This window comes from Oncorhynchus mykiss, chromosome 12 (assembly GCF_057628025.1).
Source record: "Oncorhynchus mykiss isolate SJ-2025 chromosome 12, ASM5762802v1, whole genome shotgun sequence".
Taxonomy (NCBI): Eukaryota; Metazoa; Chordata; class Actinopteri; order Salmoniformes; family Salmonidae; genus Oncorhynchus; species Oncorhynchus mykiss.
In genome coordinates, this window is record NC_143033.1 from 65,091,552 (window position 1) to 65,108,213 (window position 16,662).

A 16,662-nucleotide genomic window follows, 5' to 3' on the forward strand; every position below is an offset into this window, starting at 1 on the left:
AATTCCTATTGGAGTCCAAAGTGAGGATATCCAGCAATTTGAACTTTTATTCACCTGCAGCCTGCATTGAGAATGACTGCCGGGGAAGGGAAGACTGATTAATGAGACTACCTAAATCATATACACTGGAACAGACAGCTCAGTAACTAACGGGTGCAAAACGTCCAACTACTAACAGATTGGATTAGTTTCTGAAAAACATTAGGAACACTGACCAGGTGAATCCAGTATGAAAGCTATGATCCCTTATCGATGTCACCTGTTAAATCCACTTCAATCAGTGTAGATGAAGGGGAGTAAAAAGGTTTTAGAAGGATTTTTAAGCCTTGAGTCAATCGAGACATGGATTGTGTATGTGTAGCCATTCAGAGGGTGAATGGGCAAGACTAAAGATTGTAGTGCCTTTGAACGGGGTATGGTAGTAGGTGCCAGGCGCACCGGTTTGAGTGTGTCAAGAACTGCAACGCTGCTGTTTTTTTCACGCTCAACAGTTTCCCTGTGCATCAAGCATGATCCACCACCCAAAGGACATACTGTACAGCCAACTTGACACAACTGTGGGAAGCAATGGAGTCAACATGGGCCTGCATCCCTGTTGAACGCTTTCGACACCTTGTAGTCCATGCCCCAATACATTTAGGCTGTTCTGAGGGCAAAAGGGGGTGCAACTAAACATTATTAAGGTGTTTCTCATGTTTTGTACACTCAGTGTACGTTATTTGTGTAATCAGCCAATCAACCAATGTAATCAACCAATAAGTGCCTTAAGAAAGTGTTCAGACCCCTTGATTGTTTCCACATTTTTGTTGTGTTACAGCCTGAATTTAAAATACAATAAATGGAGTTGATGGGCTCTATTTCAACAAACCTAACGCAGCGGTAAATCTAGGCACTGACAGTAGCACTATAGTTTCAGGGGTGTGTCAAAAAATATGTGTGCTATTTTCACCAGCATAATTATAGGCACAGTTGCTGGCGGTGGTGCGTTTTGATAAATAAACCAGTTGTTGGTGTGTCAAGGCTTGCTGGCCAATCAGAACGTGATCCATGGCTAAATATGTGGTTGCTTCAAGTTGTGTATTTACAGTCTTTTGTGGATTGCGTTGTTATCAACTCCAATCCGAATGTTACTCCATTATCACCTATGTTGTTAAATAGCCTGCCCCATATTTGCAATACATGTTGAACATGTTTGCAGTCGAACTGTTTATATAAGCATTGCATTGCTTTAGTATGGAAATACATTGTTAAATAGGCTATAGCATTTGCACTGCTATAGGGGCTCCAGGCCTACCATAAATTCAGTCTGGACATGGACAGGCCTTTCGTAGTCATAAACTAGATTAAATTCACTAGGCTATTGATAAGGCCTAAAAAGACAGTGTATCATTTTTTATCAAATTCTTATAAAAACGAAACGGCAATTTATTTTAAATAGTCTCTGTCTAAATACAGTTACAGGCACCATAACTGCTCCTTGTGGGCATAATACATACATCTTAGACTATGGAGGGTTTTATGCACATTCAAACTTTTCACAGGTGCTGGATAAATATCAAATATAAAGAGAAAGGGGAAATGTCCACACCAATATACTACTGGCAAATGTAATGTTTATAAACATTATGGAACCATCTACAGATCATATTTGCACCCCCGGAAATAGCAGATGAAATTTGCATTGCATTTGAGCCATGTAGCAGTTTACTTCATCACCATAAACCCATGGATGTGAATATTTCAAATAAGTTTATTTTTCAATCAAATTAAACGAAACACAATCAACCTGCTTTTTTAAGCAACAACAATATTTTTTTAAAGGATCGGGTCAGAAGCTTGATATCATAAATTGCGTATCTCATGCCTTGGCATGTTTGCACAGGTACGCCTAAATTATTTTAGGCGTAACATTCGCACGTCTATATACAAACTAGACTCCTGTCAATTGTATCGTTGCCTATGTCCTAGGTCAGATTCTGAAAAAAATACAGCATTGATATGGCATTATAGGAGGTTTGAATAGTTTGAAGGAGCACGGGTGTCTTTGGTAACGTTATTTGGGTGAGGAGCGCTCTTTGAAAATGGGGATGGATAGCCTACTCAAACAAGCGAAATGAAGTATGTAGGTATGTGAATTTTGAATAGCTAATGAAAAAAGTATTAGGGCAGAAACCTCTAAAATATTTCAAAGCATGCTCAGTATACCATTTAAAACTAACTTATTCATAGGCTAGTTGGCTAATGACCAGGCTAAAAAGATGCACCTATGTGATGGTGCTTAACCAGCCTTGATTAAGGGAAGGGTAGGCTATGCTTGGTTCTTATTTAAACGAAATGGAGAGAAACCAATAGTTTATGTTTCTAAATACTAGATTCAGCGGCATAAAATCACATCTCTCTTCCACGGGCACTCACTGTGCGCACTCACTGTGCATCACGGCTGGATAGGCTGCACTTCTGCTCTCAAAATCCATGCAATTATCAACTGCAAAGACCTGCTTTTTGTGAGTCTTAAAACTTCCCATTAGCACTGCATGAAATTGTCACTTTTGCTCGTGTTTTTAAGGACACACCTCAAATATGGCCACCCCTCCCACTACAACGTAAAGTGAGCTGATGTCAGAATCTGGCGTTAGGGCTGGAAATTGCTATAGTGCGAAATTGACGACAACAAAAATGTCTACAAACATGTTTTCACTTTGTCATTATGGGGTATTCTGTGTAGAAAATAAATCTATTTTATCCATTTTGAATTCAGGCTGTAACAACAAAAGGTGGAATAAGTCAAGGGGTATGAATATTTGATGAAAGCAAAAACACGGGTATTGAAAAAGTCAAACTGCAATAAAGCATGCTGGAAAATAGGATAATGATGGCTCTCGTTTTCAGTGGTTTTGAGCAAACATACATTTTGTAATTTTACTCATCAAGCTTGTTTAAATTCAGCTCACCTCAATTATAGTCTGTTGATTCAACGTACAATTGTAAGGCAGCCAACTGCAATAGGATTGTGAGTATGCTCAACATTTGGCACATACTGCAGCAGACCCAACATACATTGTTGCCTCCCTAAGGTAAACATTAATTTGTCATTTTACTCCAAAAATTACTCACACACACATTAGATCAATTTATTGTCCTTCTAAAGTCCACCCAACTCACAAAATAACGCTGATTAAGAAATTTGATCAGTTGGCTTTTTTAAAGTGCATAGTTAAATAGTGTGTGTTGTGTCTTTGTGGTGTGGTTCCAGATGTTCATCATTGACAAAGTGGAGGGAGACAGCGTTTCTCTGGGTTCTTTCGACATCTCCGGTTCCAAGTACACCCCCGAGGGAGAAGTGTGAGTATAGCTGGACATGCACACACACGCACGCACACACACACACACACACACACACACACACACACACACACCTGCTTACTGTCTTCTCCATCTCTCTCTCAGTACTAAGAACGGTGCGTTAGTGAAGTGTGGCCAGTATGATGGCTTGGTGGAGCTGTCCACCATCTGTGCTCTGTGCAATGACTCCTCTCTGGACTACAATGATGTAAGGAGAAGCTTTCTATCTGTGTGTGTGTGTTTGTGAGTTTGGGTGCGTGCGTGTGTGTGCGTGGTACTTTGTCAGCACTCAGTATCTGTATATGTGTAGCTGTTATTTTATGGATCTGATATGTGTATTAGTCTAGCCCAGATCTGATATGTGTATTAGTCTAGCCCAGATCTGATATGTGTATTAGTCTAGCCCAGATCTGATATGTGTATTAGTCTAGCCCAGATCTGATATGTGTATTAGTCTAGCCCAGATCTGATATGTGTATTAGTCTAGCCCAGATCTGATATGTGTATTAGTCTAGCCCAGATCTGATATGTGTATTAGTCTAGCCCAGATCTGATATGTGTATTAGTCTAGCCCAGATTTGATAGTGTCTTTCTCCTCTCCCTCTCTCGTGCAGTCTAAGGGTATCTATGAGAAGGTGGGCGAGGCCACTGAGACCGCTCTGTGCTGCCTGGTTGAGAAGATGAACGTGTTCAACACTGAAGTGCGTGGCCTGTCCAAGCCCGACAGAGCCAACGCCTGTTGTTCTGTAAGTCTTCCTTCCTCCCTCCCTCCACCTTTCCTCTACCCCTCCTTTCCTCCCCCTTTCTGCCCTCTCTCCAGTCCACCCTCTCTCACCTCCCTCTTTTCCATCTGGCTCCCCTCTTCCCCTACTCCCCATCTCATCCCTCTCGTTCCTCCCTCCCTCCCCTCTCCAGCCTACCTCCCATTTCTCCCTCTCTAACGCCTGCCTTCATTTCTAAACCCTCTCCTCCCTCCCTCTCTAACCCATGTCCTCTCCGTCTCTCTCCCAGGTGATCAAGCAGCTGATGAAGAAGGAGTTCACCCTGGAGTTCTCCAGAGACAGGAAGTCCATGTCAGTGTTCTGCTCCCCAGCCAAGTCCTCTAAGGCCGCTGTCGGCAACAAGATGTTCGTCAAGGTGAGAGAACACCGTCAACAGTCTCCATGGAAATGCTCAGAGTAAAGGTCCCGGTGACGTTGTCATATCAATAATCTCTATAGCAATCTTGCAGTGATTGTTTATGAAGTTCCTAAATGCTCCTTGAGTCCTGACCGCTCTCTCTCTCCCTCCATCACCCTCTCCCTAGGGCGCTCCCGAGGGTGTTATTGAGAGGTGTGCATATGTGCGCGTTGGCACTACCCGCGTGCCCCTGTCCGAGCCTGTCAAGAACAAGATCATGGCTGTGATCAAGGAGTGGGGTACCGGCCGTGACACCCTGCGTTGCCTGGCACTGGCCACCCGCGACACACCCCTCCGCATGGAAGAGATGAACCTCGAAGACGCCACCAAGTTCGGCGACTACGAGGTGAGAAAGGAGAGAAGGGGGGGGGGGGGGGTTTAAGTACCTACTGTATTAATTTCTAGGTAAAGAAAGGGGTTCCTGAGTTACTAGGTAAATACAAACAGTACTCCTGGAATTTCTAAATTCATCCGAAGCACTTACCCTACGTCTCCTCTCTCTCTCTCTCTCTCTCTCTGTCTGTGGTCCTCAGACTGACCTTACCTTCGTGGGCTGCGTGGGCATGCTTGACCCCCCTCGTAAGGAGGTCATTGGAGCTATCGAGCTGTGCAGGGCTGCTGGCATCCGCGTCATCATGATTACTGGTCAGTATGCTGGACTGCTAAAATCTGTTGTATTTCCAAGAATCCTCTAACCAGGATTTCTGGAAAACCTTTATCACTCCCACTGTTTCCATCCATCTACCTCTTCTCTGTTGGTTGTCTTTCCTCCGTTATATTTCACTCTGGTGGTCTCAGAGAGGACTGAAATAAATTGAGAAAAAAACAAACAATACAATACTTCACTCTCTCTCTCCCTCCCTCCCAGGTGACAACAAGGGAACCGCCGTGGCTATCTGCCGTCGTATTGGCATCTTCACCGAGGATGAGGACACTACTGGCCGAGCCTTCACTGGCCGTGAGTTTGACGATCTGCCCCTCCACGAGCAAAAAAAAGCCGTCCGCAAGGCCTGCTGCTATGCCCGCGTTGAGCCCTCTCACAAGTCCAAGATCGTTGAGTTCCTGCAAGGCTTCGACGAGATCACCGCCATGGTGAGAGGAGGGAACAGGAACAGAGGAGACACTCCTATTCAAAACTCAAAAGCTTATTGTACAACCATCCAATTTACACAAAAAAACAGAATATGTGTGGAAATACGATTCACATCATAACAGAACACATCACTAACAGTCGTCCTCCTTCTCTACCTTCTCTTTTCTTCCTTCTTTCTCGCTTCCTCCACCAGACCGGAGATGGAGTGAACGATGCCCCCGCCCTGAAGAAGGCCGAGATCGGCATCGCCATGGGCTCTGGCACTGCCGTTGCCAAGTCTGCCTCTGAGATGGTCCTGGCTGATGACAACTTCTCTTCCATCGTGGCAGCTGTCGAGGAGGGCAGAGCCATTTACAACAACATGAAGCAGTTCATCCGTTACCTCATCTCCTCCAACGTTGGTGAGGTCGTCTGGTGAGTGTTCGGGGGGGATGGGTTGAAGTGACCACATCGTGACCCCATCGTGACAGACATAACCGTGGTTGAACGCCAATCCAGACGAAAGACAGAGATTCACTGTATTAGCAGCCTAACTACTTGGTCACGCTCCTGTATTGGCTGTCAAGACACCACCGTGAGCAAGAACATCAATATGACTGCCACACACAGTTCTAGTCAAAACATACTCTTCTCCTTTCTTTGTTTTCTCTTTCTTTCCCTCGCTCTCCTCATCCATCCCTCCATCTCTCTCAGTATCTTCCTGACCGCTGCCCTGGGTCTGCCCGAGGCTCTGATCCCTGTCCAGCTGCTGTGGGTCAACCTGGTGACTGATGGTCTTCCTGCCACTGCCCTGGGCTTCAACCCCCCTGACCTGGACATCATGGGCAAGCTGCCCCGCTCCCCCAAGGAGCCCCTCATCTCTGGATGGCTGTTCTTCAGATACCTCGCCATCGGAGGTACGATAGGATAAGATACCATACCATATAGTATGACAGCATTTTTATTGTCCATTTGCATGGAAATGTATTCTGGGAAGTCAGGAACACATCAAAAACACTAAATACAAAACAAAACCATTACAAATGCACTGGCCATTATGCTTTCCTCCTCTCATGTTCCTTCAACAACCGTTGGGGTCACTAGAATACCACTGTGAATGCATGACCAATACATTGCCTCATTCTAAGTAGTTTGATAGTGTGGAAGTTGTCTCTAAATAGTATGCTATGGTGGATATTGTGTCTAAAGCCCCGTCTATACCTGGTGCTAACATGCAGCCTTTGTCCATATTCTAAATTGTGCCCACGTTTTTAGACAGGTGTAGACAATTAAAAGACTCCTTGTGATCTGATTTTAGTCAGATCTTCCAAGTGTAACAAACAAGATCAGGTCAAATAACACATTTTTTACATGAACGAACAAAATTGAGTAATTCAGCATATGCTCCTAACCAGAGAAACATATTTTTCATACCTGTCCCCCGTGGGAATCAAACCCACAACCTTGGCGTTGCAAGGCGCCATGCTCTGCCAACTGAGCCACATGGGACCTGTTAGCAGTAGTTATACATGGGGCTTATGTAGTACGCTAGTGTGGATACTGGAACACAGTCATGTTCCAGGTTCAACATAGACGCTATGCTCACTATCCATCTCTGACCTAATTCTATCTCATGAAGCTATGTCTGACTCTCCAACCCTGAACTATCCCTGGCTCAGTCGTGAATCTAAATACAACCCTGACCCAACGTCAAACGCTTAGAGCTTTCAACCCTCACCGACTGGGCGTACAGCAGTTGTGGTCGGTGCCATTTAAGATGAGGGAGGACGATGATTTTTTTTAATGAGCATGGCTTTATTTCTATTACAGCATATTGTATAACTGTCATTTATATTCCATTCCCCCGGGCTCAATGTAACATTGATAGGTTTAGGCTACTGCGTGATACTCACATTTTCCCTATACCCATCATTAGATTTCTACATCCTAGCCTATGAATGAAAGTTTACAATGTAGTTGCAGAGGTCGAGAGAAATTTGAGTAATCAAGGTGACAGACAGTGACACATTCAATACCGCCTTCCACACTCTTGCCTACATCTAGCTGATCTAGGGTGTAATCATTAATCCAACAGTTACAAACGAGAGTTTCTCTTGGACAAATTCAGGTACGTTTGTCCCCATTTTATGTACGTTTGCTTCTGTTTAAGAAACGTTTTAACAGAATCGGCAGAATGAATATACCCCTGATCACACACAAACACAGTTCACTTTCATAGCAGCCACATACAAACAGCATGATTACTTTTCTTGTAGTATATATCCTTCTCGCATCTACGTGATCGACCTCCTTTCACAGTTCTCTTCGCTTGTGGACTTCAGTGCACAACACATCAGTTGTCTGTGACCAGGCGAAAAAAAACTTTCCAAGCCAAGCCTTCATATCATAACCGCTACACACAACCTACATCGTTGTCACCATATCATCTAATGTCATAGTCAACATAGCTACTAGAACTAACACATTAGTAAACCCGCTACAATCACACAGTACAGTCAGCAAGCAGTTTAGCCATTGCACTGGTGGGGGCTCCAGTGGCAATACATTTATAAAACCAAAAGCTTACCTTAACTTAGAAGAGTTAAAGTGTTGGATACCCAAAGCTAGCTAGCTAACATAGCATCCCTTTCTGTTTGAGCCGAGTGTTTGAGTAGGCTAAAGTAATTAGCTGCATTCACTAGCTCAGTAAGTGGAAGTGAAAAAAAATATGCAAAGAAATATAGCTAGCTTTCTCTCTCGCTTCACCTTAATTTTTGAAGAAATTAATTTGTTCAAAACTGTTCAACTATTGTCGTTCTCTCTCTTTGAGTCAGCTACTCACCACACTTTATGTATTGCAGTGCTAGTTAGCTGTCGTTTATGCTTTCAGTACTAGATTAATTCTCTGATGCTTTGATTGGGTGGACAACATGTCAGTTCATGCAGCAGGAACTCTGATAGGTTGGAGGACATTCTCCAGAAGTTGTCATAGTTACTGTGTAAGTAATTCTATGGAAGGGGGTGAGAAACATGAGCCTCCTAGGTTTTGTATTGAAGTCAATGTAACCAGAGGACGGAAACTAGCTGTCCCCCAACTACACCATGGTGCTACCCTACAGAGTACTGTTGAGTCTATTGTAGACCTTCATTGAAAACAGTGTATTTGAATCAATTATTTGGTGACGTGAATATATTTAGTAGTTTATATCTAAAGAGGATAACTCGTTTTTTTTACATTTCACTATTTTTTGTTTTTATGAAATTCAACATAGCATTACTTTCTGTTTGAGCCGGGTATTTGAGTAGGCTAAACTAGCTAGCTGCATTCACTAGCTAAGTGAAAACAAACACAATGAAATATAGCTAGCTCTCTCTCTCTCTCTCTCGCTTCAAAAATGTAAAAATGTTCAGCTATTGTTGTTCTCTCTCGGAGTTAACTACTCACCACATTTTATGCACTGCAGTGCTAGCTAGCTGTAGCTTATGCTTTCAGTACTAGATTCATTCTCTGATCCTTCGATTGGGTGGAAAACATGTCAGAGGACGGCGGAAACTAGCTGTCCTACAGCTACACCATGGTGCTACCCTACAGAGTACTGTTGATTCTACTGTAGACCTTTAATCCATTATTTGGTGTCGTGTATATTTAGTATAGTTTATCTAAAAAGGATAACTGTTTCACAACAACAACAAAAAACACCCCTTCCTCCTCTGAGGAGCCTCCACTGGCGCACAGCGTAGACACCCCCCTCTCTACAACACCACATTCAAATTGAGCAGTGCTTTATTGGCATGGTGGTGGGACACAAACTGAAGCCAAAGCAATAATAAAATTAATGTTATACTGTTTCTGAACATCCTCGTGATAAAGGAACACAGTAGATAAAAAGATAATTAAAAAGTGATGCAAAGCAAATAAACAACAAAGTATGTCATCATCTCATCTCTATACTTCCAACAGAAAAAGGAAATCAAATAGGACCAATTATAATTGAGATCAATGTTACCTGACCTCCTGTGGTGTGTGTTCCAGGCTACGTCGGTGCTGCCACCGTTGCTGCTGCGGCCTGGTGGTTCCTCTACAGTGAGGACGGCCCTGGTGTGTCTTTCTATCAGCTGGTGAGTAGCAGCATCAGATACGGAAGAGGAGGGCAAGACCTCCCACATTTTTCTTTCAATTGAAGTCAATGAACTAAGCAGACTGCTATCTCATTGGTGTCTATGGGAGAGGTACCCCCTTAAGCAGACAATGGTAAACGGCTTGAGTCGTTCATCTTAAAATCCAACATCTTTGGTAGCATCACCAATCCAAAATTGGAACCCTAGGCCTAGCTCATTGCTCTCCACGTAGATCTGAATATATATATCTTTAAAAAAAAGTTTCCTATACAATCGCGGGGGGTACGGGCTACCTAGGACTTACATTTAAATGAGTCATTCAACAAAAACGTAGTCCGATGAGTAGAGCAGAGGTTGCGTCCCAAAAGGCACCCTATTCCCTATATAGGGCCCATAGGGCTCTGGTCAAAAGTAGTGCACTATGGGAAATTGGGTGCCATTTGGGATGTACCACTCTGTAGAACAGGGAGTGGTCTCCACCTTTACTGGGTGTGCAGGCTTTTGTCCCAGCCCAGCACCAACACACCTGTATCAGATACTAATATCAAATACTCACTGTATTTTTTATTTATTTTAAAAACTCGACACAATGTAAATATTTGTCTTTGGCTTCACCAATTAATTTAAGAAACCGTACAAAGTACATCTGCAGTTCCAAATTCATTGGTCATTGGTCTAAAACCATAATTATCATCAAGAGATCCTCATTTAAAATACATTAAAGGTCATAGACCTTCAACATGATCATCATCAATCTTGGAGATTTTTCATCTTAGGTGTAGGGTCTACCTAGGATCTACATTTAAACTTCTTACTTAGCAAAAATGTACAGTGAATGATTGTGATAATCCAGTAAATGGTTCCATCCTAATTTCTGATTTTTCTCCTCAGTCCCACTTCATGCAGTGCCACGAGGAAAACGAGGACTTTGTCGGCGTCCACTGTGAGGTGTTTGAGGCTGCTCCGCCCATGACAATGGCCCTGTCTGTGTTGGTCACCATCGAGATGTGCAATGCCCTCAATAGGTCAGACTGCAAATAGAGCTAAAAGCAACTTTGGTTCCTGCCTGGTTCAATATAAAGCAATGTTTGAAGATTCATGGTAGAAATGCTAGATTCAATTCATAACATTAAAAGGCCCGTTTCCCAGTCCCAGATTAAGCCTACTCCTTGACTAAAACAGCACTTTCAATGGAGATGATCCATTTGACATGCTTTGTAGTGCAGGACAGGAGTAGGTTTAATCTGGGTCCTCAGAATTAGCAACATTGGTAGTTTGTTAGCACTGTAATTCTTGATACACACACAGTATATCAATTTAGAGGTGGAACATGAACAGTAAAGTTATATAAAACACTTTGTTTACGTTTATAAATTATAGCACTTCTATAACAGTGTGTTTCTAAAACACAGAGTATCAAGAGTATGATATGAAAGCCCAATCCCAAAAGTAGCTATAACGTTGAAAGTGTAGTGTAACCCCAAAGACATTGGAAGAGTAACTTTAGATTAAACGTGCAGAACAGACATTATCCTCCATCCTTCACCATGTCATCTCAGATCCCCACATGCTTTAGCACACCTCTTGGGACACACACCTCTGTGGATAACAGCGTATAAACACACACATTTTAAATACTTTATTTGGATCCACAAATCAAATGTACATTTCAAGAAGGATCCAAATGTCTCAGTGCGCCCGCGCACACACACAGTGTTTAGCCAGCGTGGATTACGTAACCCCTCCGCCCCATCCCCCCCTTTCCCCTCCCAGCTTGTCTGAGAACCAGTCCCTGCTGCGCATGCCCCCCTGGAGCAACCTGTGGCTGGTTGGAGCCATGTCCCTCTCCATGTCACTCCACTTCGTGATCATTTACGTCGACCCCATGCCCGTGAGTCTCTCTCCACCTCTCTTTGTCTTACTCTCTCGATCTCCTTCTGCCTCTCTTTCTCGCCTTCTGTCTGCTTCTCGCTCTCTCTCCCAGTCAAACATTATTGTTATACAGACATTATTGTTATCCACTCCCCTTTACTGTGATATTCAGCGTTAGAGCATGATTGAAATTTAAAGGCAATGTCCCCGCGTTATCGTCGGATTCACGGTAAACGCTACATATGTCTGCTCAACCTGAACATTTCTATCACATAATCTGTAATGAATCAGCGATACAGATTGAAGAGCCCTAAGAGGGATAACTGAGTAAGAGTATTTGACAACTGAGTAAGGCCTAGATTCAATCTGGGACGTTATAGTGTGATTTACATTTAAAGGTAATTTCCCCGATTGAGCCGACATATGCAGCGTTTACAGTGAGTGGTCTACGCAAACACGGAAACATTGCTTTTAAAAAGGTGCATAGCATAAAAGGGCCGATCGGATTGAATCTAGCCGTAAGAGTATGTGATAACTAAGTAGTAGTGTGTGATACGTGTCTGAAATGTGCCTGTCCTCTCCGCTGCAGATGATCTTTAAGTTGACCCACTTGAATGTGGAGAAATGGATGGTGGTGCTCAAGCTCTCTTTCCCTGTCATCCTCATTGACGAGGTCCTCAAGTTTGTGGCCCGCAATTACCTGGAGGGTAAGTACACACACATCTGTTATCGATTAAATCTACACTGCTCAAAAAAATAAAGGGAGTCACACTCAAAATGAAAGTGGACAATCACACTACAGGCTGATCCAACTTTGATGTAATGTCCTTAAAACAAGTCAAAATGAGGCTCAGTAGTGTGTGTGGCCTCCACGTGCCTGTATGACCTCCCTACAACGCCTGGGCATGCTCCTGATGAGGTGGCGGATGGTCTCCTGCGGGATCTCCTCCCAGACCTGGACTAGAGCATCTGCCAACTCCTGGACAGTATGTGGAGCGAGACATGATGTCCCAGATGTGCTCAATTGGATTCAGATCTGGGAAACGGGCGGGCCAGTCCATAGCATCAATGCCTTCCTCTTGCAGGAACTGCTGACACACTCCAGCCACATGGTCTAGCATTGTCTTGCATTAGGAGGAACCCAGGGCCAACCACACCAGCATATGGTCTCACAAGGGGTCTGAGGATCTCATCTCGGTACCTAATGACAGTCAGGCTAACTCTGGCGAGCACATGGAGGGCTGTGCGGCTCCCCAAAGAAATGCCACCCCACACCATGACTGACCCGCCGCCAAACAGGTCATGGCTGGAGGATGTTGCAGGCAGCAGAACGTTCTCCACGGTGTCTCCAGACTGCCACATGTGCTCAGTGTGAACCTGCTTTCATCTGTGAAGAGCACAGGGCGCCAGTGGCGAATTTGCCAATCTTGGTGTTCTCTGGCAAATGCCAAACGTCCTGCACGGTGTTGGGCTGTAAGAACAACCCCCACCTGTGGACGTCGGGCCCTCATACCACCCTCATGGAGTCTGTTTCTGACCGTTTGAGCAGACACATGCACATGTGGCCTGCTGGAGGTCATTTCGCAGGGCTCTCGCAGTGCTCCTCCTGCTCCTCCTTGCACAAAGGCGGAGGTAGCGGTCCTGCTGCTGGGTTGTTGCCCTCCTACGGCCTCCTCCACGTCTCCTGATGTACTGGCCTGTCTCCTGGTAGCGCCTCCATGCTCTGGACACTACGCTGACAGACACAGCAAACCTTCTTGCCACAGCTCGCATTGATGTACCATCCTGGATGAGCTGCACTACCTGAGCCACCTGTGTGGGTTGTAGACTCCGTCTCATGCTACCACTAGAGTGAAAGCACCGCCAGCATTCAAAAGTGACCAAAACATCAGCCAGGAAGCATAGGAACTGAGAAGTGGTCTGTGGTTATCACCTGCAGAACCACTCCTTTATTGGAGGTGTCTTGCTAATTGCCTATAAGTTCCACCTGTTGTCTATTCCATTTGCACAACAGCATGTGAAATGTATTGTCAATCAGTGTTGCTTCCTAAGTGGACAGTTTGATTTCACAGAAGTGTGATTGACTTGGAGTTACATTGTGTTGTATAAGTGTTCCCTTTATTTTTTGGAGCAGTGTATATTATTCCTTGTAATAATATCCTGTAATATCCACAGAAATGTTCCCTCTATTTTGGGCCCTGGGCAAATTTCAGGTCTTGCGAGTGGAAACTTGAATGTTGTGAGAACTTCCGGCGCATTGTTTACAGTGAACACTGAGGCTGTACCCTTACAATTTTAGACAGCAGCCAATAGGATATCGTGGCTATTTGAGCATAATGTCTATCAGTGGCCTACAAACAAAACCAATTTTGGAAATCCCATAACATTTTCTCAATTTTGATTTCTATGATATAGCCTACAGTAGCCTATATGGGGTGTTCAATGCAGTCTTTTAAAAAACGTTTTTACATGATGCTCTTGTAGGAAGCAGTAACACCCCATTGCTGACCAATTGAAGACAAGGCTCTAGGGTGGACTGTAAATTAGGTTTAAGACTGTTGCTACCGCTGTTGTATATTAGTCAGGATGTTAGAGGAATGAGGAGCAGGAATCCAATACTTGAGTTTATTGCACACACAAAGCACACTGGGTTGTTTGGCGGTTTTGGAGTTGTGTTTTTTTGTCAGTCACGCACAACAAAGAAAGAACAAAAGCAAGATGGCCACCCGATTTAAAATCACCAGCACAACTGCAGCTTAAATAGTGCAGAAATGTCAATTAGTTCAGTGGGAACAGGTGTGGTAATTAGACAGGAGCAAGGCCAGAGTAGAGGGAAAACCTGGTTGCTGCCATGAGGCTTTGTAACACCACTACTTACCTATAACTGGGCTAACTCGCTAACTAGCAAAGAATATCAAATGTGCACACCACACTTGCGCTACCCGTCAATAGAATTATACTCCGATGCGCTTTGGCTTAGCCTCGGCAGCCGATAGTAGCCACTTAATCTGTACTATTTTTTAAGATTTGATGTGCCCAGTCAGTAATACATTTGTGTCCCCTATGGGCCGGCTCGTCCATAAAGCATCCTCCATTCATGCTGCAAAGGCATAATTTTCCTTAACTAGCTTTGATGGTGGGCCGTCCGAAAAACCTGGAATAATGTGTACTGTAGCAGTGATGTAAAAAATACTTTAAAGTACTACTTAAGTAGTTTTTTTTGTTGGTAGCATGCCCCTGGCTATCCGTAAAAAAACATTTTTTACTAGAAAATTATGCAGCCTGGATTGCTTAAGGAATTATAAATAATTTATACATTTACTTTTGATACTTAAGTATATTTAAAACCAAATACTCAAGTAGTATTTTACTGGATGACTTTCACTATTACTTAAGTAATTTTCTAATTTTTTATGACAAATAGGGTACTTTTTCCACCACTGTAGTGTAGTTGAGGAAACGATCGAGAACCGGCTGCCCAGGCTAGCTGTGGCTCTGTCTACAACAAAATCACAGACTCAATCTTAGATTTGTTTTGGTTTGTTGCATTGAAAGTGGCAGATAGTGAAGATTAATCTCTTGCATCTCTGTGCGGGCTGGCATTTCTTCTGCACGGCAGTCCTGGCGGTGGTGCGTGGCCGCGCACGCAAACAGCTTAGAGTGAATATTGATCCAGACTTTCATACTCGCTTCAATTCTAAATATGAATCTATTTAATTGCAAAGTATTTCATAATAACAATGATTAATATGATTTATCTCCCCCACTTTTCCTATACCTGCCACTGCCTTGGCTCCTCCCCCCTTCCTTCCTGTTTTCACTTTGTTTATGAATCAATGGTTTTGTATTGTGTCCAGATGGTGTCAACACTGAATTTACACTGATAATATATAATACCCACCCTTACATGTTTTCACTAAAGTCTGTGTGAGTGTCTTCCTACAGGTTTCTATGTATCCCCATACTGCTTAAAGTTTGTCTAATTTTATGGCTATAATGTCACATTTAGGTAGTAATTGCCTTTGTGTACTCTTCCACCAGCAAGATCATGCTTGGGGATAAGGTTAGCCATTGCAGTTTTAACTTGTTAATATAAAACATCTCCCATATTAATATTTAACTACGGTCAACATACAGCAGCCTATGATTGTATGGAAAAGTCCGTTTTTTTAAATGAACATAGTCAAAATATTGGTATCATTTAGCGGACACTTTTATTCAAAACAACTTGGTCATGCGTGCATACATTTTATGTGGGTGGCCACTGGGAATTCACAATCCTGCCGTTGGAAGCGCCATGCTCTACAGAACCACCAATATTTGGTGTTGAGTATATAAGTGTTGGATAACGTAAATTGAGCCGTACTAATATATAACTAAAATGGCCAGAATAATAGATGCATGCCCAACTCCACATCAATCAATAGTACTTCATGTAGATCTAAAAGGGTTGTAATTATTCAAAATATGGTCATTTTTAGGCTGGGTTGGAATGTTCCCCATATTGCTTATACCTATCCTCCAAATTGATCCCTGGGGGCTAGTGCTCAATTTGGGACTTGAGTCTAGTCCTACCTCATCCGATTGCCAATACCCTGAAAATGACAGCCATTTTCTTTCCCATGCAGTTGCTGATGACAATCTAGTAAGCAAGAAGTGGGACTAAAAGAACACGAGGAGTATAAAGGAGAGAAAAGAATGAGAAGAGAAAACGGTGGAAGCGCTTCCCAGAAACGAGAGCGCAGACCGTCACTAGAAGTGAGATTTTTTTTTTGACAAGCTCAAAGAATGAAACATACAAAAGCCACCAGAAAAAAAATGATAAAAAAAAAAAAAAAAAAAACATGCAAATAAACACTTTTTTCCTTTGTGTATGTATTGAAATAAAGTTAATATATATAGGTAAGCGTTATGAACATGAACAATATATTCAAATTATTCTGACTATTCTTAAAAAATAAAACTGTATTAAAAGAGAATGTGAGTGTGGCTGGTTAATTGTTATTGGTTTTGGTTTTATTCCCAGTATCTCACTTACTTACGGTCGATGAGAAGCATCTTCTCCTTTACTTTGGAGT

The 16,662-nt window shown here is 43.1% G+C and overlaps 1 protein-coding gene across 1 annotated transcript in view; it reads left to right on the plus strand.

Moving 5' to 3' along the window:
* atp2a1 (ATPase sarcoplasmic/endoplasmic reticulum Ca2+ transporting 1) overlaps positions 1 to 16,563 on the plus strand; it is a 30,558-nt gene extending 13,995 nt beyond the window's left edge. Inside the window, exons 12-25 of the mRNA XM_090192976.1 lie at positions 3,254 to 3,342; positions 3,448 to 3,550; positions 3,957 to 4,088; positions 4,354 to 4,479; positions 4,649 to 4,867; positions 5,055 to 5,166; positions 5,390 to 5,613; positions 5,808 to 6,028; positions 6,308 to 6,510; positions 9,627 to 9,712; positions 10,604 to 10,737; positions 11,486 to 11,603; positions 12,174 to 12,291; positions 16,213 to 16,563. Coding sequence (XP_090049102.1) covers positions 3,254 to 3,342; positions 3,448 to 3,550; positions 3,957 to 4,088; positions 4,354 to 4,479; positions 4,649 to 4,867; positions 5,055 to 5,166; positions 5,390 to 5,613; positions 5,808 to 6,028; positions 6,308 to 6,510; positions 9,627 to 9,712; positions 10,604 to 10,737; positions 11,486 to 11,603; positions 12,174 to 12,291; positions 16,213 to 16,250 — 1,923 coding nt within the window. The 3' untranslated portion in view covers positions 16,251 to 16,563. The remainder of the gene's footprint in view (positions 1 to 3,253; positions 3,343 to 3,447; positions 3,551 to 3,956; positions 4,089 to 4,353; positions 4,480 to 4,648; positions 4,868 to 5,054; positions 5,167 to 5,389; positions 5,614 to 5,807; positions 6,029 to 6,307; positions 6,511 to 9,626; positions 9,713 to 10,603; positions 10,738 to 11,485; positions 11,604 to 12,173; positions 12,292 to 16,212) is intronic.
* Positions 16,564 to 16,662: the final 99 nt, after the last annotated feature.